Below are 25,311 nucleotides of genomic sequence, written 5' to 3'. Positions count from 1 at the left end.
TAATGGTGGTAAGTGCTGTACGAAGAATAATAATAATAATAAAAAAAAAATGGTTCCTGTCCCATACAGGGATGGTATAGATACAGAGGCAAAGGCTCCTTGTTTGCGAGTAGGCATGCTGTCTCCGACTGGAGCAAGCAACTAGTACTGATAAGCTGGCGCGTCCATGGAAGGAGTTTGATTGTATTAGCTAGTGCGAGCACCCGCAGCCGGCCTGCTCTTTTGTTGCAGTGTTTGAGGTGGGGTTTTGACAGGGATGCATATCTCTACAGAGGCAGAAGAGCTCTTACAAAAGAGATGTGGGGGTGAAGTGATCAGATGTTTGTTCTTTTTCTGCCCCCTTTAACCACTCAGCACACTGAAGCCTGAGGAAAATGCTGCTCACTTCACTGGAGGGAGCCTTAACCTCAACTTCAGACATCCGTTATGTGGCCAAAGGTAGTTTCATTCAGGTGTGGGCTGGGGTTGCCTTTGTCTTCCTGTGTTCAAAGAGGACCTAACACAATGGGGTCCTGAATCCTGCTGCTGCAGAGATAACGCATTGTTTGTGCTCTACTGCAGCTAGAAGATAGCTTTCAGGGAAACAACATGTCTTTATCATGCAGGTATGTCACTTTATGCAGTATGACCTTATTCACTGGAAATAAGAAAAAGGAGAGAGAGCTTGTCATCAGTGAACAACTTAAGGAAGTAGAGGGCTGGTTTATTAAGCTCTCTAAATTCTGGCTCATTTGTGTTGGGTTTATCTGGTTTAGATGACCTTTATGGTCTCTGAAGCTTCTTTGTGTTGCCACTGTAACAAGACTTCTCAAATTTGGAAAAAAACCATGCCTATAGAGAAAAGTAAAGCAATTTCACTTTCCTATCTGTAAAATAGGAATCTCTCTGATCTATTTCTAAATGAATTAGAGGAATGATCTTTCTGTCACTCTGGTTCTTCATGAACCTGGCTAATCTATCAGCCTGTAATTCTTTTTAAAAAAGGGAGTAAATGCAGAAAGATAACGTTAATAGTCTAGTCTTTTTTTCCTCCCTGAGTTCCTTCAGTTGTCTATTCTACCTAGCAAAGCTGTCTCCTTTACAAACTGGTATGAAATGTAACTTTTTGAGGACGCTGTAATACTAGCTCTAGTACTGAATATGAAAACACGTATGTGTAGAAAGCTGAGAGCTAAAGTTAACCCTCAAAACATGGATGACCACTTGGGAGCATGATCCGCTCATTTCTTTATGCAAGCCTCATACAAGAGGTCACAGTTCAGCTGCTGCAGGACCACGAGGGACCTCCTGGGTCGGAGAGCTCAGCCCAGTTACCGTGAGCTCTGGGGTGTGCAGACCCTGCTGTGAACATACCAGGCGGTTCTGAGAGGTTTCCTCACTAGCGGTAACCGACTGTACAAAAGCAAGTTCGAGGGTGGTCACACCCAAATGCCATTTTCACATGGAATCAAGTGCAAGATTGCTTTTTATTTCCAAGAGAAACATTAACTACAGTACCAGGCTGTATTGTGACCTGAGGGAGAGTACAGCTAGCAGGTACTGTTTAACATGTCTAGCCTTTACAGTCCAAAGTTTAAAACATTAACATTAATAGCAAACTTCAAGCTTTGATAATGAAAACATTTACCCTCTGGTTGAGTGGCTGTCCAGTTTTTCCTGGTTTTGTTTTTTTTATTTGCTCCGATTATAACTCTCGCCCCTGTTGGAGGTGTTAAGCATGATGGTTGTTCATCTGGTGCTGTTCGAGTGCCATCTTCTGTCTTGTCCTGGTGTGGCTACCCTAGGGCTCAAGAAAGAAGAGAGACTGCTCTTAAACCCTGTTCTGGTTTCCTGTTTTGCCTCCACGTGCAGAGCAGTTTTTGGGAACAAAAATAGACACCTCAAATAGGGCTGTCCTCCACCACACATAGACCACCTTCCCCTCTTGCTTCACGTGGCTGGGACTTTCTGTCATTTCATCTGTGAGAAATGGGTAGCCAGGCCCTCACCTGTGCTGAGCCCAGCTTAGCCTGCGGCCTGGAGGGGACAAAAAGGTACTGTGAGAAGCTCCACGGATGGTGCCCAAGTCTTTGTTGAAAATGTTCACTTCCTTCCTGAGCAAGTTAATTATTGCACTTTGCACACTCTTCAGGAGATCCTGGGGGGAGTGGGGAGGAGGGAAAGCAGAGCTCAAAGCATTCTCCTATTTCAGTTGTTAAACACAAAACAAGTCGGGGCTTATGTAGGTAGCCTCTGTTTTTCCCCCTCTCTCACTTTTTGAGCAAGCTTGTGATTCTTCCAGGAAAATGGAAGAATGGGAAAGCTTTTACTTTAGTTATTTGGTCTAGAAACACAAGGCTTTAGGATTTTGCTCCTCTTGCAAACTCACAATAGTTGCTCAGAGTTTTAATTAATCTAATGCTAGCAGGGTGGGTGCAGCATGGCCTTGAAGCCCTGGGTCTCAGTGAGGCACTGTGCTTTGCTTTTGAGACATGGTGATGTGAGGAAGATGTAAAATGAAGGATAAACTAGCAACTCCAGAAGAGCAGATTTGCTTTGCCTTTACTGATACTGCTTGGAGAGCAAGTCCTGGGTCTGAGGACGTTAACAATAGTAATTTGAATTTTGTACACTTTAGCATATAAGCACAGGTAGCATTCTTCTACTTTTTTATGCCCACTGAATTTGTGATCTTTCTGCTCGTGTTCAGATTTTACACGTGCAAATTTAACCCCTGCAGAGCACACAACTTGCCTTATGCTAGGAAGCTGGGGAAGTCAATATTAATGTTCAGCTCATACAGCATCTCGTTTTGCTTTGTTTTGGACCTGAAAAATTGCTCTCCACTGTTAGATGCTTCAGTAGAAAATACACCTTTTCTGCCCTGGGAAGAAGGAATGAATGGCTTTTGGTTAAAGCAGTTTCCTCAAGCATTCCCTGGATAATGCCAATCTCCCTGTGGAATTCATTGTTCTGAAAATGGCCCCTATCTGTGCACTTATGCAGTTCTGCTCCATATCTGTCAGCCAATTCCTTCTGTCCTTTCCAGGGAAGGGAAGAAGGACTGCCAATGGATCCAAACTCTACAATAGCCCAATGACAGTTTCACTGGATGATCTTCCACTGCCAGGTCTGTTGAAGTATCTTGAAGGGCACAGAGAACAGAGTTGAAAACCTCGTCCTTCTCTCAATGGTTTAACTTCTTGCTATTTCTAGTGTAAACAAACTCTTAGCACAGACTGCGAACTGGGAGCAGTCACAGATTTTTACAGGTGCTTGAAGGCTGAGAAGAGATTGCCCCCTTTTTATTTTTATAGCCAAGCATTCCATTGTAGGCTGTGCACTAACATTTAAAACATTTATATTCCTAATCGCTTATTATATGTCAAAGTTGGCCACATCTCCTATGCATGGTTTTACCAAAACCTTCATATAGCTAAGAAAAGTGTAAGATGTGTCCCATATAGCTAGTAGAGAGACCCTGCAGTTGGTCACAAGCCTCTACAGGCAATCTAAGCTCCACAGTCTGGCCAGCTTTTATGTTTCTTGTGCCAGTTAACTGGTAGGAGGCAACGCCACCTGTTATCAGTAGATGTCCATACCACTGACTCTCTTGTTTTTTTTCATCTGCCATATCAGAGGTGTAGGCAGACACCAACATGGTAACTGGGTGAGTTTTGACATACCTGAGAAAAATGGGAGCCTGGTGATCAAACCTACATGGAGGACCACACTGCTGCACAGCATTTTAATCATGTTGCTCCTGTTGTTTTAAGCTGTTAGCAAGCAACTTCAGAATGAACTTCAGGCTTTCTTCTAATCAATGACTTTAAAAAAAATACAAAATATTCAAAACAGATTTCTGTTGCATTTAAAAGCGAGAAAACACAAAAAAACCAAAGCTTGACAGTGCATGGGTGTTGTGGTTTAACCTTAGCTGGCAACTGAGCACTACACAGCCACTCGCTCACTCCCCCTTCCACCCCGGTGGGATGGGGGAGAGAATCGGAAGAGTAAAAGTGAGAAAACACACGGGTTGAGATAAGAACAGTTTAATAATGGAAATAAAATAAAATAGTAATAACAACAATAATAATAAAAGAATATACAAAGCAAGTGATGCACAGTGCAATTGCTCACCACCTGCCGACCGATGCCCAGCCAGACTTCGAGCAGTGGCCCCCCCCGCCCTGGCCAGCTTTCCCCCAGTTTATATACTGAGCATGATGTCACATGGTATGGAATGTCCCTTTGGCCAGTTTGGGTCAGCTGTCCTGGCTGTGCCCCCTCCCAGCTTCTTGTGCACCTCCAGCCTTCTCAGTCAGTAGAGCATGGGAACCTGAAAAGTCCTTGACTGGTGTAAGCACTACTTAGCAACAACTAAAACATTGGTGTGTTATCAACTTTGTTCTCATACTAAATCCAAAACACAGCACTATACCAGCTGCTAAGAAGAAAATTAACTTTGGCACAAAGGACAATGGGTGAGCAAACTTGATCACAGGGCATTAATTTCCTTTAAGCAAAGATGGAGTGATGCTCACACAGAAGCCTGGGGAATGTTTATAGGCTGACCACCACATGACTTTAAGGCAAGCACCCAAACTATTAGAAGCGAGTCAAGATGTTTTACTACAATGCCTTTGCCCCTAGAAGTATGTGTGAAAGTTTGCGGCATTCAGTGATGGATTTATGTGCATACATTGAGATAGGAAAAATCCCACTTACACGGCATTACATGAAGCTGCAGTGGAGGATTCATGTCATCGGTCTCATCAGGAACAGGCTTTGCCTCTTTGGCTTCAGAAGAGACTGTGGGAAGCAGCAAGAGAAGGAAGCAATGAAAGAGGGAACATATTTGCATAGTTTCAAGGCACAGGCAAGTTTCTGGGGCAACTCAGACTTGGTCAAACCTCTACCACACATCCACAGGCAGCATGTTGCATTTCTGGATATTGTGGCCATCCCCAGATCTCTCCTCACCAGAGGGTCTGGGCACCAGGGTTTTCCCAGCGGGCTGGGGTACAGGTTTCCTCACGGATTGATGAACCACTGTGGCCTCGAGCCAGCCGCGAGGGTAAAGCTGGCTCCCACATCTTTTCTGGGAACAGCAAGAGAAGAAAATCCCATTTATACGGGTCAGGCATATTTGAAAGCAGACTTCAGCAACGAGGTATGTGAATGGCGGGAGATGTGCTGTTGAAGGGTGCGTGTCCTCGGGGCAAACCAAAGTTGCGTTGGTCCTTTTCAGTTTCCAGCCACACCTGCTCCCGGCCCAGCCACCCCAGCCGGCCGGCCCTGCCTTGTCGCAGGCCTGGGCGGCCTCACGGCTTGGCCTGCTGCGCTTCCCAGGGCCAACATGCCCAGGGAAGGTGACCCCAGTCTGACGAGGGGGGCTGAGAACTGAGGCGAAGATGAGGCTGCTTGGGGCTCGCAGTTTTTTTTTTTTTTTTAAAGTGTCTGTATTACTAGTAAATTGTTATTAATAGCTTTTTCCCAGGAGTTTCTATGCTTACAAAGACAACCCTCCCTGCTGAACACGACAGCACCCTTCAAAGCTGCCGAGCACCTTGATACAAGAGCCGCTTCCCTCACCCTGTAGCTCACCGGCCTGTCCCGGTGCGGGAAGGCGACGCCTCCCCCCCACACTCAGTAGGGGCACCCCGTTTGCCTCCGTTCCAGCGCTGCACCTGGCACCCTTAGTCAAGATGGCCTCCCTGACGCCGCCGCCTCGCCGTGTTTGGTAGGGTCACGCCGCTTCCCCTCCTTCAGAACGGCGCGCAGGGTGCCCTTAGCCAAGATGTCGGCGGAGCCTCGCCGGGGGAGGGCGGGGCGTGCTGGTGCCGCCATCTTGCCTGCGGGCACGCCGTACCGCTGAGCTGGCCTTGCCGGGCACGCGGGGCCTGCCGGGAGAGAGCGGCGGCGGCGAGCGGCGCGGGCAGGTGGGCGCTGCGGGGGGTCCCCGGGGGTCCCCGTCCCCTGTGGCCGTGCTTGGGGACTGCAGGTGGTGGCGTCCCCTGTGAGGGGGGGCTGGGAGGTCAGTGGCGTCCCCTGTGAGGGGGGGCTGGGAGGTCAGTGGTGTCCACCGCGGGGGGGGCTGGGGGAGTGTCAGTGGCGTCCCCTATAGCGGGGGCTGGGGAGGGGTCAGTGGTGTCCCCTGTGAGGCGGGGGCTGAGGGGTTCTGTGGCGTCGCCTGTAGAGCGGGCTGGGGAGGGTCGGTGGTGTCCCCTGTGGGCGGTACTGGGGAGGCTCGGTGGCGTCCCCTACGGCAGTGCTTGCAGGGGGGTCGGCAGCGTCCCATAGCGCAGCGCAGGGGCTCAGCGGCGTCCCCTGTAGCTTTGCCTGGGCGGGGGATCGGCAGTGTCCCGCGGGGCTGTGCGGAGGGTGCTGGGGCCTGGTGGTGTCCCGCAGGGCAGAGCTGGGGTCAGCCCTGTCTCCCGGGGCTGTGCTGGGGGTCAACCGTGCCAGCGGTCAGTGCTTTACCCTATGGCAGTGCTGGGGATCAGTGGCATAGGGGTCAGAGGTGGCCCCTATGGCTTCGCTAGGGATCTGTGGTGTCCTTTATATGCTTTCTGGTGAAAGGCTGGGGGTCTGTGGTGTCCCCTATAGCTGTGCCGAGTGGAGCAGCTGGGGGATCCGTGACGTTCCCTGTAGCACTGCTAGGAAGCAGCAGCATTGCCTATAGCTTTGCTAGACGGAGTGGGGGTCAGCAGTGTGCCCTATAGCAGATCCCATACAGAGACTGGAATACTACCACCACTCATCTGCTGAGGCTTTGGAAGGGTCCATTCTCTCCTGGAAAGGGACTTTGGGACCTCCCCACCGCCGGAGACGGGCCCTGGAGGTCACTGCTGGACTGGGGCCCTGCACTGGTGTGGGGGCTGGCAGATTGGGCAGGCACCCAGCCCTAAACCGGCCCTACACAGCCCTCGTTGGGGTGGGGGTGCCTCCCCTCCTGCCGTCCTGACCCCAAAGCAGGGCCACAGCCCATGCCAAACCCAGCCGAGCAATCAGGGCTCGGCCTGGGGCAGGGGAGTGGTGCTGGGCTGCAGTTGGAGGAACATGGAGTAAATTTGCACTGCAGTTGCGCTGCATACCTGAGATGTCAGGTGTTTATCTTGCTGTTCTGATGTGCGGGATCTTTTACAGGGAGGCTCAGCTCTGACTTTTACCCTGACAGACCCATTTGTGGTGGGGATGTATTGCTGAACCCTTCCGTTTGCCTGTCCAGAGGTGGGGGCAGAAATGCAGGGCAATGCCCATGAACTTGGTATACATCCTTAATAGCAAGGACAAAGAAAACATCGAGGAGTTTGGAGGTTTGTAGGAAATGTTACATCAAAACTTCTCCTCCTTTGGAGGAGGTGATGCTTCTGGTTCCTCATGCCTACGGCCCTCCTGAATCTCCCGCCTGCAAGTGAGGACCAGGAATAAGGTAATCCTGGAGCATCTGCAGCTGCAGGTGAACCTCTGAGTTTCCTTGGCTGGAGCAGGTCGTGGTGCCGCGGCTCTTGGCTCTGTGAGTTGCTGCCAGTGCTGTGTGGTGTTTGTGGGCTGGATTCAACGAGTGAGTTTTTTGGTAGGCTTGTCCTTCCCTTTCTCAGAGACATCAAAGGTAACGATGGCCTGGGAGCTCTTGTTCGCATCTTACTCTGAAGAGTTTAGTAAGGTAATACAGAGAGTGACTTCTCTGGTGTGTTGGTGATATCTCTCCTTGAATAGCATGTCTTTTCTGAAGTCTGCTGGACTCTCAATTCCTCCCTTACTGGGAGTGGGACACGGTGCCATGCACAGAGGGTGTCTAAAATCGCCAAACACCTTTTTTGAACTTTTTGTCATGTGCTCCTTTCCATCTGTAAGCAGGGCAGGCTGGCAACCAGATGACATTTCTGATGAGTGTTTCAGTCTCAGACTTGGCCTCCTTCTCTCCCCCCAAGGTTTCAGCCGGAGGCTTCAGGATGTGTTGCAAATCTGACCTGTTTTCCTTTACTGACCTGAGTCAGGCAGGATTGCCTTGAGGCCAGCCTGAGGCTGAGTGGGTATTGGGATGTTAAATGTGGATCACAAGAAAAAAAACTTGCATTCTGGCTTTGATGTCAGATTTTCTTGTTTCTTCATTGGATTTGGTGGGGTTTTAATTGTCTGGGATGTTGGTGAGAGCACTGGACAGAAGAGATTAACGTAGTCACATGGTTCATTTGATAATGGGATTAACTCATTATAACGTATTGGCTTTGTCCTGCAACGTCTTGTGCCTACATGTAGTTGATCTGCTGACCTCCTTTGCAGGACTGTTGTCCAAACAGGTGACCACTGTCTGAATGTGTGTTGCTTATGTCCTTCCAGAGCTTCTGCAGACCCATGGCGACGTACCTGGAGTTCATCCAGCAAAATGAGGAGCGTGATGGAGTGCGTTTCAGCTGGAACGTGTGGCCCTCCAGCAGGCTGGAGGCCACAAGAATGGTTGTCCCCCTGGCCTGTCTTCTGACCCCACTGAAGGAGCGTCTCGACCTGCCGCCAGTGCAGTATGAACCGGTGCTTTGTAGCAGGCCGACTTGCAAAGCGGTGCTCAACCCGCTCTGGTATGAATTTCTTGGCTGGGGATGTTAAGAGAGGCTGGATAGTACCTAGTTTTTATCTGAACTTCACTACTTCCTTATTCCCCTTTTTCTCTGCCTGGTGCCTGGCAGCCTCTTTCATTTAGATGTAGTGGGTTTGTTAAAATCCGTGCATGCTTAATGAGATACGTTGAATGGCAGCCCGTTACTAGAGCTGCCAGAAACAGAAGAGAGAGGAGTGCCTTTGGGGAGGCTATTAAAGCAGAGATGATATGGAAATGGCCAGTCCTCTTACATCCCAGAGAATTTTGTGGTGAATGATGAAACTTAGAATAAACAAAGATGCCAGTTATACTGATACTGTCCTCTGGACTGTGATGTTCACTTAGTTTCCTGCTTCCTACACATCCTACTGCTTGTAGGTCAGTTCCAGTATGAGCATCAAGGTTTTCTTTGAAGTTTTGCTGAGAATTTAAGAGGAATAATCTCGGTCCCAAAATCATGTAATGATCATACATACTCACAGCATAGCATTGGGCTGAGAAAAAGCAGGGAAGGCCGGTGAGAGGAAGTAAGAAGAGGTCAAGCCCATGAAATAAGAATATGGCCAGGCTTTACCACACCAGCAGTTACAGGATGTCGTAACGGGCTGAGGAGAGTAAACTCTTTGGGGCAAGGAACAGCCTATTTGTTCAGTGTTTGCGCAGGATCTGGGTGAATGGCTCCTGCTGCTCTGTGACTGGAGTACATGTGTGCTACAGCTGTACAAACAGTAAGATGACTGAGATAAGCCCAAGTATAGTGAAAGAATGATTAGACCCAAGTCTTTGTCTGCCAAAGGCTAAGCTCCGGAGAGCTGTCAGTGGTTTGTCATGCTGACAAGCCTGGAAGTGGCAGGGCTGGATGAGCTAATGGACTTTCTGCCAATAGAACAAGAGTCTGAATCTCTAAAACTCTTGTCATTCAAGTTGGACTGTCTGATATTCTGTTTCTTCCTCAGTGCTGTGAACCAGCATAGATAATTGTGAAGCTGCGCTGTAAAATTGTTCCTACAGTTATACTAATTGCCTCATCTTTCCCTTGCAGCCAAGTTGACTATCGGGCCAAGCTCTGGGCTTGTAACTTCTGTTTTCAGAGAAATCAGGTAAGTTGGAAAAAGCATCAGCCCTTCCATCTTTTCAGTGAACATTTTATTGAAGGCCTCCCCTGGCAAAGGATGTTAAGCATAAATTCCACTTTTCTAGATTCCTTTCCTTGGCCTTTTTCTCTTGCTGAACCCAGGCCAGAGTACTTGTTCGTGGGCCTGTTTTACCTGAAGTCTTGTCTATTTTCAGTTCAGTTTTGCCAGTGATTTTACCAGCATGCAGGGCATAGGAAGGAGATAAAAATGCTATTTTGTCCCATGTGTTTCCAGTGTGTTTTTTGCATTTGACGTTTACTGTTCTTGCCGAGTATGAAATTCATTAGATTTGAGTGGACTTTTGCCATCAGAAACTGTCACGTGGCTAAATGAATTTCAACTAACGCATAGTCGCCGCTTTAGTCCTACCTTTTATTTACACTGGATTGAGCAGCTGTCTGTACTGCTGGCCACTTGTTGTCCGTGCTTAGGAAAACAGCAGTATGGGTCTCTTGTCATGAATTAATCAGGTTGGTGCAGTGGCAGTAAATAAAGAGTTGAATAACCACATCATGAGCAGGGCAGCCTCTGTACTGCAGAGGAGGGCCCTACATTTCTGTCCTGCAACTTCCTTGTCCTAATTTTTTGTTCTCTTTTTCAGTTCCCTCCAGCATATGCAGGCATATCTGAAGTCAATCAACCAGCAGAGCTTATGCCTCAGTTTTCAACAATTGAATATATAGTGCAGGTAAATGATTCATAGGGAAGCTTGAAGCCCCTAGAATTGTCTTGTTTGTGACAGATTATGTATGTATTAGATTTACTTAAGATAACGCAAATAAATAACATTTCTGCAAGGTGCTTACGATAGGGCTCATTTTATTCCTTGGCTGGAGGCATTATAAAGTGTCACCTGGCATATACACGTGCCTAGTAAATCCATCTCTTTCCACATTAGCGAGGTCCACAGACGCCATTGATCTTCCTGTATGTTGTCGACACGTGCTTAGAAGAGGAGGACTTGCAGGCGCTGAAGGAGTCCCTCCAGATGTCCCTAAGTCTGCTGCCTGCTGACGCTCTGGTGGGGCTTATCACTTTTGGCAGAATGGTCCAGGTTCACGAGCTGAGCTGTGAAGGGATTTCCAAGAGCTACGTGTTTAGGGGCACAAAGGACCTGACAGCTAAGCAAATACAGGTATGTTCTTCCATCTCTTAGGCCAGTGGCTTGTTCCTGTTAGCTCTGTTGACACCACTGCTGGTCTTTCAAGCTCTGGGCTCTTGGGGAGGAAGGAGGGTTCAGTGCTCTTAACTGTTAGCCTGTTTCCCTCTCAATATCTGTCCTGTCTTTTTGCCTTTGTAAATTCCTTGGAAGCTTGTCCAAGATAGAGTTTGTGTATCTCGCATAATGGACCCATTGATCCATTCCTAATGGGAGTTCAAAGATTAATAATTTCACAGATTTTGATGCATTTAATGCTACAGTATTGCAGGCCTCAGGGTGTATTGCTTGAGAGCAAATAATATGTTTAGTGTTTGAATAGTACATCTCCTCTGCCTCCTCTTTACTATTCTCTAGGATATGCTTGGGCTTTCAAGGCCAGCTGTCCCCATTCAACAGGGAAGACCTCTTCAAACTCCAGAGCAACCTGTTATTTCAAGCAGGTAAGCTGCACCAGCACAGCAGAAAAGCAGGGCAGATGTTTTATGCCCCCTTTGAGGTCACACTTCTAAACCTGGGTTTCCCAAGAGGAGTCTTTGTTAGAAGATTTAAATGGTATTGTCTTGTCACAGTTATTTCCCTGCATCAAATGTTACGTATGGATGTGATTTACTAGAGCTGCAGGCTATGTATTAGACTTCTATAGTATCTTGGTTTTGCAGTTGCAAGAACTCGATTGCCATTCAGGCTAGATTTCTAATTGAAAAACAGAGAGTAGCGGAAAGCATATTTCGGAAAGCATATTGCTCAGGAGTCATTTGGAACAAGGGCCTGTCCTTTTGATTGACCAGCCAATGGGGAGCCTGGTCTATGCGTAACAATCCTACATACCACCTCCTACCCTCAGACCCAGCAAGTCCGAAAAATGATTGACAGGGAAGCAGTGACCCCTGAACAGTAAAGCTGTATTTGCCTCTGCTGAATACAGTTTTCTCTTTCTCAGCTCCTCTTCTTCAGTGGCAGCTCTTGTGTGTTTTGGTAATCATTAATCACCATTGAAGTTCTTTCCTATGCTTTATGTGACTTTGCCGCCTTGTCAGTTCCTGATGTCTTGCTTTGATCAAATTTTTTATTTTGCACAGGCCTGTTATCTTGGAAAGTTTGGATGTAAGAAGGGAACATGCCACGTGACTTTTTGCTTCTGATAACTATCTCAGTGCAATTCACATGTGCCAGGAGCAGAGAGGCACTTTCTTTCTTCTCTAAACTGAAAGGACTAATAAGCAGGAAAACATTTTATTTGAATTTTTGCAGGTTTCTGCAGCCAGTACATAAGATTGACATGAATTTAACGGATCTGCTTGGAGAACTGCAAAGGGACCCATGGCCAGTGACCCAGGGAAAGAGGTCTTTACGTTCCACTGGAGTAGCTCTTTCGATTGCTGTCGGCTTATTGGAGGTACTCTTAGTGCTGTTGTTTGAGATGAGCTGGTCAAAGTAAGCACCTGGCAGTCTTTGCTGAGACATGTGCAGGTGTCAGTCCAGCTTGGGCTGCAGAGGTGCAATTTGTCTCTACTGACATTTGACGTGAATTAGCACCAGCTGGTGTAGAGTGAACTGGGAGTTTACCTCTAAATGGTAAAATATGCAGGTGTTTAAAGGTCTCTGATTCTTGTGTGTACTGCCATGTGGAGGTGATACTCTGCACTGGGTTTATCTGAGGGTCATCTAAGATACAAGTAAAAAGAACAGAAACTGCCTGCTTCCTATTATGAAGACGTGAAGCTTGACGTAGATCAAGTCTAAACTGGGAGTGCTGTAACTGTCAGGAAGTGCATTGCTATTTATCAAGGTGGCCTGTAGCAGAGACAGGTCCCTAATGACATTGCAGAAACACATTCAGACACTTCTCTAAAGAAAGCATTGTTGCCATTTAATCAGTCTCTCCCATTTTTTTTCCTTTTTTTTTTTCACTCTTTCTCTGATATAAGTCTTTATTTTTATTTTAGGGCACATTTCCAAACACAGGGGCCAGAATAATGCTGTTTACAGGTGGGCCACCAACACAAGGACCAGGCATGGTGGTAGGAGATGAACTGAAAACACCCATCCGTTCTTGGCATGACATAGAGAAGGACAATGCAAGATTCATGAAGAAGGCCACCAAAGTAGGTGCTAGTGCCTGCTGGGTGTGTTTAAAAACAAAAACCGAATATTGTGTCAGAACACTAAATGGGAGGAAGGGCATAACACAAACTTACATACACTGGTATCTTGACAGCTGTCCAATGTCCTTCCCCAGGGAACAAACATATTCCATTCTCTTGATGTGGGAACAGTATGTCCAGATACTTGCATGATTGTCCTTGAAGTGCCTGAGCTTTTTGTGTATGTTAAAGTGTGAGAACAGTCAAGGGAAGGGTAAAAAAGACTTCCTCCTAGTTACTTCTCCAGCACAGTCTTGTGCCTTCTCGGAGAAAGAAGTATTTCAGTGTTGTTTCTTAGCTGATGGTGGGTGGAGAGTGTGTTCATCAACATCATTGTATCTCCTCCCGGGGAGGAAAAAACCTGCCTTCCAAGAATTGGTCACTTCCAGAAAGCCTTCTTTGTCTTCCTGGTGTATGAAACAACAGTTAAAATAGTTAAAATGTCAGGCATGAAATGTGCCTGTCAGCTTAGAGGAAGCAGTATGACACCTGTTCTCTTAACTATCACCTGGAACCTTTGGGTCTCCACTAGGTTATCACAGACAAAGATCCCATGCAATTCATGCACTCTCTGTATTTGCAACATGCAACTCAAGCTCATCCAAGTGCAAACATCCTAGGAGGGAGAAGTGTGCTCCAGCAGAGCAGTAAGAGTAAACAGCTGTTTTCTTACTGTAGCACTGGTAATTGCTTCATTTGTACCTCATGTTTCACATGTTGGCCTCAGCTGGAGAGCAGAAGAAAAATTGCCCGTTGCGGCATCCTAAACACCGTGTATGTTTTCCCCAGCACTATGAGACTCTGGCTAATCGCACTGCAGCCAACGGGCATTGCATCGACATCTATGCCTGCGCCCTGGATCAGACTGGACTGCTAGAGATGAAGTGTTGTGCAAACCTCACCGGGTATGTTCATAGCAGGAGAGCACAAAGTTGGCACCTGTATTTTTTTTTTTTTTTTGGAGGGGGAGAATGGTTCAGAAAGCAGTTAAGTTTGCTGTCAGGGCAAAAGGGTGAGATTTCTATCGTTCTGTTCTAAACTGTTGTTTGAATTTGCCAGGAATTATATGGCAAACCTCCCCTGCTCCCAGTCCACATTTCTAAAGTCTCAAAACAGCATGTGAATTAGCACTGCTGGTAGAAAACTCGATGTCCTGCTTTGAGAAAGGTATTCTAAAGCATGCTGCAACATGTCTTGCAAATGCCTTCTGCCTCTTTGGGAGATAGCAAATATCCTTTCCAGAATTGATGGGATAGAGATGCCGTGCTTTGTGGTGTGTGCATGACTGAAGTGCCATCAGAAGAGCAGAGCTTCGGGCATGGTGGGTAGAAGCTTTCCTTGTGTGGGCAAGATTTTCTCTGCTTAACAGCTCACTTGCACTTTCTCCAGGGATTCTTGGCTTCCCTGGATCTAGTTTTAAGTGACATCTCTAAGGGTTAAATGTCTGTGTTCCGTATTGATGAAAACCTTATGGTCTCTGTGAGGAAGGCTGTGTGCTAAATTGGGCCTGTTAGGCACTCATCATGTCTTTTATTGGCCATTTTAAATCTGCTGCGTCTGGAGACCAAAGAATGGTTTGGGCAAATGCAAGGTGTTTGTAAATAATCACATAATCCTTAGTAAGCAGAAGAGAGATTGTTTGACCCTTTGGTTGTGTTACTAACCCCCATCCGATCCGGCCTGGGTTTACCAAAGCACTTAGGGGAGGCACAGCACAGACCCATGCACCCGTCTTCATGCTGCAGCGGTGCAGCCATCCTGTTGGTAGTGTGGGTGGTTCCAGACGTGCACCCAGCCCTGCTCAGGGGAAGCAGGCTGAGCAAAGCTCTTTTCTGGGTTGAGATGCTTCTAACATGAGCGTTTTTAAGGAGCTAGAAATATAGTTGAGAAAGCAAGCTGGCAAAGATGGAGCATTAACTTGTCTGGCTTTGGAGGAGGCGTCTGTGAATCTGTGTTCCCTGATGTGAATTCCACCTATGCAAAGGCATGCTTTAAAACAGTTTCTGCATGTGTTTGCATGCATGAGAGTTGGAGGAATGTATCCTTTGTGCTTTACTTCTAGTTCCCAGTTGCTTCAGTTCCTTTGTGTATTGTTTTTTCTTTCCCAGAGGACACATGGTGATGGGAGACTCCTTCAACACTTCTCTCTTCAAGCAGACCTTCCAGCGGGTATTTAACAAAGGGTTCAATGGGGAATTTCGGATGGCTTTTGGTGCAAGTCTGGACGTGAAGGTGAGAGATTAGTTTCATTGGATGACATTAACTGGGAAATACAAGTGCTGTTCATTCAAATTAAGTATCTGGGGTGTAGAAAATTCTACGTGTTTTGAGGTCAGCCGTAGTGCCTGTTTTGGGAGAAGCACCGCACTGGAGTGAGTGGAGGGATTTTTATTTGAAAGCTTATTAAATTTGTGTTTTGTTTTTAAAAAAAAAAAGGCAGCTGAGCTCAGCCTCTTCTCACTCAGCAAGGAACATTTCATACTCTCTCCTGGTCACTATAAATATGTCTTCATATTAAAATGTGACTATGTAGATTCTCTAGCACTAGGTGATTTGGGAAAGTACTCAGAGATACTTTCCCTGACAGCCATGTGTACGCAACATGTAATCAAAGCTGATTTAATCTGTGTGTATTCTATTTGACTGACTTGATTTAAAAAAAAAAAAACAAACAAAAAACCACACAACTGTTTTTACCTTGTTCTAGACCTCTAGAGAGCTGAAAATTGCAGGAGCTATTGGACCATGCATATCCCTGAATGCTAAAGGGCCATGTGTCTCTGAAAATGTAAGTTTCTGATGTGGAAAAATCTTTAATAAAGAAGTAAATAAACAGTGCAAAGTTTCTGTCTAGACCTACAGCTCAGCTAGAATGTCAAGAGTTTTCAAGAAGAACAATTTGGAAACACCCCTAGTAAAAGACAGTCTTTCCTAGACTAAATTCTTGTCCCATAAGGCTTTCTTTTAACTGTATGTCCTTCAGTAATTTCATTCACACCCAAAAAATAAGTCTAGAAGGCCTGCCATGACTTGTACCTCTGATCAGAATTTAACATAAGCTTGCCTTATGTGCTGCTGGAGACAAAAATACTGCTTTCTTTCCAATTCTGTGCAGGAGCTTGGAATTGGAGGCACATCTCAATGGAAAATTTGTAGTCTGGATCCCAGCACAACTCTGGCCATTTACTTTGAAGTGGTAAATCAGGTCAGTCCTGGCTTCTCTCTTTTTTTTTTTTTTTTTTTTTTTGTCGTCTTTTTTGCACACCAGTATTTGTTTGTAACAGGGCCAGGAAATGCAGCGACATCCCCTGTGTTGCAGATGAATGGTTGCAAAGCAACCAAGTGTTTTGTGCCAAAGAAATAGTCTCAGAGGTTGTTTTCATATGCATAAACTGCCTAATATTTTTTGTCTGTACAAAACCTGCATTCTTTCCTTGTCTTCTTCCTATGGTATTTATTTAACAAAGAAGAAATTGTCTTTTTGCCAGTAGGTGCTGTGGAGAATAAAAGTATAAATACCTTAAAATTCTTGGAGAGTTGGTCCTCCAAGTTGTAATAACTTGATGGCTCAGAAGCAACTTTTGGCTGGGGAAGTTTCTGAACATGTGGCAGCTAGAAAGCTAGGAAGGCTACCCCAAAGGAATTCTATTCCACCTGTGTGTCTCTGTCTTCTCTGCTGTGTAGGCTTGTTACTGTTGGGAATAGGATGGTGGACTCGCAGGACCTTTGCTCAGACCTTGTACTGCCATTCTTATGTTCATTGCTATAGAGATGATAAGTTGCTGCCATCCTTTAAGGAACAAGCTGAGGAAGTGTCATGCACAATATTAAATGGGCCCAGCACCAATTGACTCTGAGGGCTGCTGGAAAACAGAACACTAACAGATGTGTGTCTCTTCTCTAGTTCATCTCTAGCTTGTACTTATTCTATGATTGCTCAAATGGTGCCCTGGAGTTCTCTGTAGTGTACAGAGTTACAGAAAAGCCAGCCCCTTTTGAAGGCTTATGTTGTTTCATTTGCAGCACAACGCACCAATACCTCAGGGAGGCAGAGGGGCAGTGCAGTTTGTCACTCAGTATCAACACTCCAGTACGCAGAAACGCATTCGTGTCACTACCATAGCCAGAAAGTAAGTATCTCCTGCCAGTTCTTTAGCAGAATGGCAGAAACTTAAGCCGCAGTCTGTGCTGGAATTTTTCTAGCTTTTTGTTGCATGCATTGGCCACAGGGTATCTGGCACAGGGAGGCTGAATCTGGTTTGGGTTTTGCTGAAGGTAAATGCATGTAGCACTAACCTTTTACTAACCCTATAGTTGGGCAGATGCACAGAGTCAACTCCAGCATATAGAAGCTGCATTTGACCAGGAAGCAGCTGCTGTGCTGATGGCACGACTGGGAGTGTACAGAGCTGAATCTGAGGAGGGACCTGATGTTCTGCGATGGCTGGACAGACAGCTGATCAGACTGGTAAGACCAATAGACTGCAGTTGGGTGTGTTCTTGATTTTAGAAACAATGGTCTCTGGAAATGAAAACGCCATTCTTTTTTCAGATTGACTTGCTTCATTTGTGCTCTGATCACAGTCCCATAGTTGTAGTACACAATAGCTCAGAAGCCACTATGATCAGGGTAGGTAAACATCCCGTCATGCTGAAAGGGTTAAACCTGCGATTAAAGAAGTGATAGTGAAACACAGAATAATGCAGGTGGGAAGGGACCTCTGGAATTCTCTGGTTCAACTCCCCTGCTCAAAATAGGGCCCGCTTTGAAGTTAGAGCAGGTTGCTCCAGGTCTTGTTCAGTTGAGTTTTGAAGATCTCCAAAGATGGAGTTTCTCTTGACAACCTGTTCCAATGTTTGATCACAGTCACTGTGATTTTTTTTTTTTTTTTTTTTCTTTTCTTTTCTCCTGCCTCCATCAGAATTTCCATTTCTCCAGCAACCCACTGGGTAGCTGTAGACAGTGGTACGACTCCCTGATCCCGCTCTTTACCAGGCTGAACATACCAAGCTTCTTCAGCCTCTCTTTCTACATGAGGTGCTCCAGCCCCTGACAGTCTTGGTGGCCTCTGCTGAACTCACTCCACTGTATCCACAGGGAGCCCAAAACTGGACACACTACTCAGATGTGGGCTCACTGGTGCCGAGTTCAGGGCAGTAATCACTTCCGCAAATTCATACTGTCTTTTTCTTTGAATTTCACAAGCCTGAATTGCCTAAATCGGCTCTGGCTTTGTCCAAACACCCATGTGGAGTTGATACTAACAGATGTGGCACATCAGACACTGAAAAAATAGGACCAGTAGCAAATAAACATTTGAGCGCCAAAACACACGTGGGCATGCCGCATGCTGAAATGATTGTGGAGTTCTTTATAGTTAAATTGCTAAAACCATTGATGCTTCTTATTTTCAGTGAAATGGTAGTGAAATGCCAGTCTGCTGCTGCTCTAGAAGGAAGTTGAGTTGCTGCAGAAGTGTTTCATAGCGTACAAAGCAGCTTAGGTCTAACAGTATTCCTGATTTAATTAAGCACTATTTATTTCATTCTTAGATAATTTCAATTCTAGATTTAATATATATATATAAAAATAGATTGAATCATCATTCTCATTCCAGTAAGACACAGAAACCACTGACTTAAAGAAAAATAGGCTGTAAATTTTATATTACTTGTTATTGTCACATTCGTGCCTTGGTTGCTGTGTTTAAAAACAACCAAAAGAACACCCTTCCAATTTCCTAAAAAAAGGAAAAAAAAAGAAGGGGGGAAAAAAAGAAGAAAAAAGAGAAAGACAACCAAAGTATCCATTTTGCTTCCAACAGTGTCAGAAATTTGGACAGTACAACAAAGATGATCCCAACTCCTTCAGATTGTCAGAATCATTTTCTTTGTATCCCCAGGTAAGAACTTCACTTCCCACAGCCGTGGGAAAAGTGCGCAGGGGTGAGTGACAGTGATGATAAAAGATCTTGTACCATTTATCAGATTCAAGAGGGGAGGAACAGATGCTTTTTTAATTTGGTGGGCTGATCCTGTAGTTCAGTGCTGCAAATGACTGATAAGGGAAGGACTCTGAGGAGTTAATAAGGGGTAGACTTTTTTCAAAGAATTTGCTGTTCAGAAAGATTGGACTTGGATGCAGAAGCCTTGGCAACTTGCTGACATTTCTCTTCTCACTCATCTTTCTGGTGCAGTTCATGTTCCATCTGCGACGCTCCCCATTCCTGCAGGTCTTCAATAACAGTCCAGATGAATCTTCTTACTACCGTCACCACTTTGCTAGGCAAGATCTGACCCAGTCTCTCATTATGATCCAGCCCATCCTTTATGCTTATTCTTTCCATGGACCTCCTGAGGTGAGTCCCTGTTCAACAGGAAGAGGTGGATCAATCCAAAATAATGAGTATTCAGAGTACCACTATTTCAGCAAAAAGGCCCCTACGTATATTTTTTTTAATCAAGGTAATTATTAAAGGATGAAATGGGGCAATGTAAAATATGAATTGTGTTTTCAGTAAGCTTACAGCTTTGATTAAAAAAAAACAAAACCACCAAAATACCCCCCCAAAAAACAACCTTCCCCCCCTTCCCCGGCCAAGCCACAGCCCCCGCCCCCCAGCATCCGGTGAATATTGCGGCTGTCAGTATCACTTTTGCTTCTCTGCCAGAGGCTGCCATTTCTGCTGCGTAAGTCAGCAAGCCTCAGCCCTTCCAGGTCATAATCTCCCACCAGCTGCTTGTTTCCAGTTGTTCATGCAGCAGTGCTTAACTATGTTCAAGTATTCAATGGGCAGACACAGATTCCCTTGTACTGACAGCTTCCTTGAAAGGAGTGTGTCTGGCAGGAAAGAAATGCAGAAGCTGCTGGAGTAACACTTTGAAACCTTCTTGGCAGCATTTGCCAGAGTTCACATGTTATTCCTTATTATTCTTGAGATGCTTTTGTTCAAGGTGATTTCAAATTAAACTTGGATAGCCATAGAAATTGCTCTCTTGCATCCTGCGCTTCATGCAGTAGCTGATAACCTGCTGCTCCATTCAGTGATGCTGCAGGAGGCTGACCGTGCTCTGCAAGGCGTTCACGTGGACTGAGAAGCTGTATAGATGTGAAGTCACATCTATACGGGCAGGGCTGAGCAAGCTGTTTGGCCAGCCATGAAGGTTAATACAGTTCTGAGGGCTTAGTGATGCCTGACTTTCTTCTTTATTTTCCCCAGCCTGTGCTTTTGGACAGCAGCAGTATTCTTCCTGACAGAATCCTACTGATGGATACTTTCTTCCAGATAGTTATCTACCTTGGTGAGGTACAGTGAAATAAGTTCTCTTTCTCTGTTTGCACTCCCTCCCTCCTGCCATGCACGCAGACAGTGTCACTGTTAGTATAAAATGAGCTGCTGGCAAAGCCCACACTAGCATAATGACATCGTATACATGCTGCCAGTTGTAATACAATTACCACACAGTCCGACGTAACAAAAAAATCTTACTGGAGTCACTAAGGATGTATTCTGCACTGAGGAATAACTGTCATGTTAGCTTGGTAATGAAGATGGTCCCTTACCATGCCTGGAAAAGGACGGAGAAACTTGAAACTAAGCAGGGCAGAGAGCTGCAGTTTGATTTTTCACATAAGTGACGTACTTGGTTGCTGGGTTTTGATACTTAAATAGTGCTGCTCTTAAAGAAATCAGTTACGGATTTTTCCAGTTTTTGCTTTTAAATATCGGACATTTTTGACAGTTGCTCCTATATTCCTTCCATCGTGACTGAGGTAAGCGCTTAGGTACTGGCTGCCTCTGAACATCCAGATTTATACCAATATCCAAAGCCTTGGCTTTCCAGTGCCTCTTCAGTATGCAGACCCGTAGATCTGTATTTCAGTCCTGTCAGGTTTTGTAAGGGAGCGATATGCTACTGTAGATGCAGAATGGAGATGTCTCATACCCTAAAGTAGTTATGGGGTAAGGGATGAAGAGGAAGCTGGCTTTCCACTTTTTTCTCTGGAAGTCTCCCTGTTCTTTGATGCCTTTTTCCCCCTCGTATCCTTTATAGTCCTGCTTGGGGAGTGGCCCTCATCCAATTCCTTTTACCTAAACATGGCATCAGATTGGAGTAGTTTAAATAAACCCATTTTGGTTTATGGTCAAACATTACTATTAGTGAAAACTTTTTGGGAGGCATTTTAGCTCTTGCCTTTGTTTTTGAACTAAGCTACTTCATTTAACGACTGCTATTAGAATGCTCGAAGTTTGGCATGATAGTTTGCGGCAGCTCCATTATTAGCTCCCGACTTCACTCGGTACAGGATTTGTTCCCTTTGAGAAGTGAGCAGGGATACCCAATTGTTGTGAACAGGAGTTGAACGCTTGTGTCAACAATGACAATAAATCTTCCAGAGTTAACTTAAACAGTTTCTACCTACTGTTGCAGTAAAATTTAGACAAAGGAAGAGCTAAGTGTGTGATCTGCAATTGTTAGGTACGTATTGTTAGGTACCTTGAAAATACTGTAAGGCAACGGCTGCTTCGTTTAAGACCAAGTCAGATTCAAAACGTCAGTGATTTATAAATGCTTTGTGTTTCTCTGTTGGCGCAGGCTGAAACATAAAGGCTTGAAGATCACTTTCAATGAATTGCTCTTGCACTGCACAGACTGCTACCAGCTTGTTGAGTGCCTGTTCTTAAATTCAGGAACAGACAGAAACTAAATAATGTTATTGCCAGAGTAGTGAAAGTGTGCATTTGCCCTGTGCTCTGTAAGCAGAAGTACATGTAACGTTCTGCTGCCTTAAGACGTGCAGGTTAAAAAGGGGAGGCTTGCAGACGTCTCTACTATTTTTTCATTTCCTCCCTGTCCCGTCAATAGACTATTGCACAGTGGCAGAAAGCTGGTTACCAAGACATGCCTGAATATGAAAACTTCAAGCACCTACTGCAAGCCCCACTGGATGATGCCCAGGAAATCTTGCAGACTAGATTCCCGATGCCGCGTTACATCCACACTGAACATGGGGGCAGTCAGGTAAGGAGGTTTATTGAGGAACTCTTTCTGTTGTTGAATAGGGCAAATACCTGTCTTTCTCTGCTTTACTAAAAGGATGGTTCTGTAAGTTAAACACAGTGTTAATTTAGCTCTTCAAAGTATAGAGCTTGCATATTTTCTCATGAGCTCTTACTACAACATTGTCTTTTAATAAGTCAGTCACTTGCTGGATATGCTTTTGAAATCTGAGGATGGGAAAAAAACCTGAAAAAGCCAGCTTAATTATCTTTTTATTCCCCAAAGAGGTGGGAAAGAAATGATTTGGCTATGTATCTAAACTTACCCAAGACAGGGAGTGGCGTTAGCTTGCTAGGACAGTAAGCTACGTTGAATGATTGACCATCTGTTCCTTTATTCTCATGCCGAATGAGGATATAAAATAGTTCCTATTTTTGTTCTTCCTGGAATTGCAGTTGCGCAGTGCTTGTCGGTGTCTGGCTTGTTTGTAGCAGTGAAGATGCAGGAACTGATGCTCCAAAACAAAAATTTGGTATTAATTTCTGATGCGACAGTGTTAATGCTGATTCTCCACTGACCTCTTTCCCAAAGAGCAGATAGGGGCATGCAACAGTGCTGATGACATGCCCGTGTCGCATGGAACCAGAGCTGCCCTGCCAGGCGAGCGCCCCTTGCTGTAGCAGAGCACTCCGTGCCCCTTGGAGAGAGTTGAGAGATCGTGTTTTCCCTTTCCAAATAGAGGTGCCCATAGAGTACTGACACCACCTTGTGGTAAACTAACTCCAAAGTAATAGCAGGGAAGGGAGCGCAACCAGCACAAATTCCTGCTCTCATTTTGAGAGGATAGGAAAGCGCCCAGAGTTTTTAACTTGATTCCCCCCTTTCCCTCCCCCAAGGTTTCTTCCTCAACCTTACTCTGTTATAAGGTTCCTGAATATTGTTTCTTGCAAAGCAATTTGTAAAATTATAAGGCATTTAAGCAATACTGTTGTCTCTGCCCTATGGGAGTCACAGTGGAGTCATAGTATCCCTTATTTATCCTTGCAGAACACACGACCATTCAAAGTAAGCAGATGCTTGCTTTTAAGTCCAGCAAAAAATTGTGGAGCAGGGCTGTTTCTGGACTTGAAACCTGTTTAAGTTAAATTAGTACCTTGCTTGCAAAAGCAGAGGAATATTGCTAGTCATGTATCTAAGGCGGTAAGAAGTCTTGAGGGAGCTGACAGGTCTGTCCTTTTGCAAAACTACTTCTCTGATGTTTTGTCTTAATAGGCCCGGTTCCTCTTGTCTAAAGTGAACCCTTCTCAGACCCACAATAACCTCTATGCCTGGGGACAGGTAAGCAATGGAAGAGCTGCTCATGTTTGGGAATACTGTAAAATGTGCACTTACATATTTGTCTACGCAGTAGCCATCCTGTTCCAACACATGGCCACAAACCGTGAGCAGGTTACGTTTGTCCTCTATTTCTTACCTAAGAGCTTTTTGCAGACATCTGTGACTGCATTTGAAAATCTTACAGTGCTTTGCGGTGCAAGGAAACAAGGTTATTTCTATGTACCAAAGGATCTGATAATGGAATTACCAGCTGAGACTGCAGTAGTTGTAGCATTTTAAAAGACACAACTGATTTATTAGATTTGTCTCTAAAGCTTAGGCAGGTTAGATTTTTATTCAACCTGCTTATTGAAGTCCATGGTTGTCGATAAGATAAACAGTACTGGTGGGGAGCACTAGAAGACGAGATGGTCAGAATAGTTTTCAAGCCTGGATGACTAAACTCATGTTCCTGTTCTTGTACTGAATCCCCCCAAATTTTCAGTAAAATACAGTTGACTTTGGGGCTTTTTCTCAAAGGATGCAAGGAACAGCTGTCCAAATAGAGGTGCTGCCACAACAGCTCAGTACCTCAGCAGCTTGATGGCAGGAGATGAGTGGTCTCCACAAGGAGTGCTTTGCCCCTTTGATCTCCCTTCCTGTATTGCAGCTACACGTGGGGCACAGGCAGAGCAGGAGAATTTTCTGTGGTGGCTGCTACTGAAGGAAGCAACTAATTTGATGTAGAATATGCTCTTACAGGTTTCAGATGACCTGATGTAGAAATTTATCTTCACCCTTCCCTACAAATATGATTTAAAACTCTTAGGTCACAGTGTAGTTTTTTAGAAAAAGTAACTAGCGTATGGATACATAGATCTAATTTATCCGAGAATACTAGACTTTTATATCCTCTTTCTTTATCTTGTTTGTGTAGAGCTTTGGGCAGCAAAACTCCTAATGCTTTAGAAAGAAGAGACTTTCTTTTTTTGAGTAGTTCAGATGGCACTAGAGTATAGTGTCAGTGCTGCTGCCAAAGAGTAGCATCTTTTGCACTCGATCTGTCCTTTGCAGGAAAAAAAGGTGGTTGATTCAGTGGGCAGTTAGTTCAGAGTGCTGACATCTGATTTGCTTTCAGTTAATCCCCAGTGTTAACAATACTATTTTAGGCTCATTATTTCTTTATTTTTCTGCAGGAATCGGGAGCTCCAATCCTGACAGATGATGTTAGTCTCCAGGTATTCATGGACCATCTAAAAAAGCTGGCAGTTTCAAGTGCATCATGACTTTGATCTAACCGAGAAGCAAGAACAGAAGAGTTACATAGATCATGTCGATGACGGAAGTGGAGCAATTTATTTACATTTCCTTCTCTCTTCTTTTAGACTAAGGTTTTTAAGTATGAAATGAAACAAATATTCGGGGAGAGTTTTGTACTTGGCCCTTCTAGATACTAATTTATTTGTATTCCCTTTTGTCTATATTCTGTTTACTCTACATTTTTCATATATTGTAATTGGAGCTAAAGGATGTTTTAGCCAATATAGATTTTAACAGTCTTTATCTTAAATTTTTAATGTCGTGTGTTCTTAGAAGGGGTCTTTTAGCAACCAGGGACTGTATTAATGAAAAATAAAACTGGGTAAGAGCATTACTATTTAGTGCTATCCCCAATTCAGCTGCATGCGCAAGGGACTTGTCCTACCTCCTTTTCATTTTTGAAAACGTAACACGGGGGTACGTACATGCTATTGAAAATAATTTCAAGGCGCTCCTAAAGGTAAGACAAGTGCAGAACAAGTATTAGATGGTGGCGAATGCTTTGACAGACGCAGGGAGGGGGCGAGATGTACAACCCGTGCTTTGAGAGTGACAGCGGTGGGCGGAAGCGTTGCCTCTGTGTCGCCGTAGACACAGTGCCTGAACGTCAGCCCCTCCCTTCTCTCACTTCAGCACAGCATTAACAGG

General features: G+C 45.1%; 1 protein-coding gene and 1 long non-coding RNA gene across 3 annotated transcripts; one reads left to right on the top strand and one right to left on the bottom strand.

Annotated features, from left to right (window-relative positions):
- Positions 1 to 1,454: 1,454 nt before the first annotated feature.
- LOC143158621 (uncharacterized) lies at positions 1,455 to 5,692 on the bottom strand. Of its 2 annotated transcripts, XR_012995038.1 has the most exons (5): positions 5,587 to 5,692; positions 4,963 to 5,080; positions 4,708 to 4,791; positions 3,666 to 3,806; positions 1,455 to 1,786 (listed from the first exon to the last, which is right to left on the bottom strand). It is a non-coding gene; the product is annotated as an uncharacterized LOC143158621 (long non-coding RNA). The 2 variants fall into 2 exon arrangements; XR_012995039.1 differs by lacking the exon at positions 4,963 to 5,080.
- A 170-nt stretch (positions 5,693 to 5,862) lies between these two features.
- Positions 5,863 to 24,997, top strand: SEC23B (SEC23 homolog B, COPII component). The gene is made up of 20 exons (XM_076334796.1): positions 5,863 to 5,921; positions 8,326 to 8,561; positions 9,624 to 9,681; positions 10,319 to 10,405; positions 10,616 to 10,852; positions 11,234 to 11,319; positions 12,131 to 12,275; positions 12,826 to 12,984; positions 13,813 to 13,928; positions 15,132 to 15,255; positions 15,731 to 15,811; positions 16,139 to 16,228; positions 17,047 to 17,153; positions 17,338 to 17,491; positions 18,849 to 18,926; positions 19,221 to 19,382; positions 20,244 to 20,330; positions 21,892 to 22,047; positions 23,299 to 23,364; positions 24,540 to 24,997. Exons 2-20 carry the CDS (start codon positions 8,341 to 8,343, stop codon positions 24,627 to 24,629), a joined length of 2,304 nt encoding a protein of 767 aa, XP_076190911.1. The 5' UTR covers positions 5,863 to 5,921; positions 8,326 to 8,340; the 3' UTR covers positions 24,630 to 24,997.
- Positions 24,998 to 25,311: the final 314 nt, after the last annotated feature.

Source organism: Aptenodytes patagonicus, chromosome 3 (assembly GCF_965638725.1).
Source record: "Aptenodytes patagonicus chromosome 3, bAptPat1.pri.cur, whole genome shotgun sequence".
Taxonomy (NCBI): domain Eukaryota; kingdom Metazoa; phylum Chordata; class Aves; order Sphenisciformes; family Spheniscidae; genus Aptenodytes; species Aptenodytes patagonicus.
Note: the sequence above shows the minus strand (reverse complement) of the source record. Positions and strands in the feature narration are given on the sequence as shown.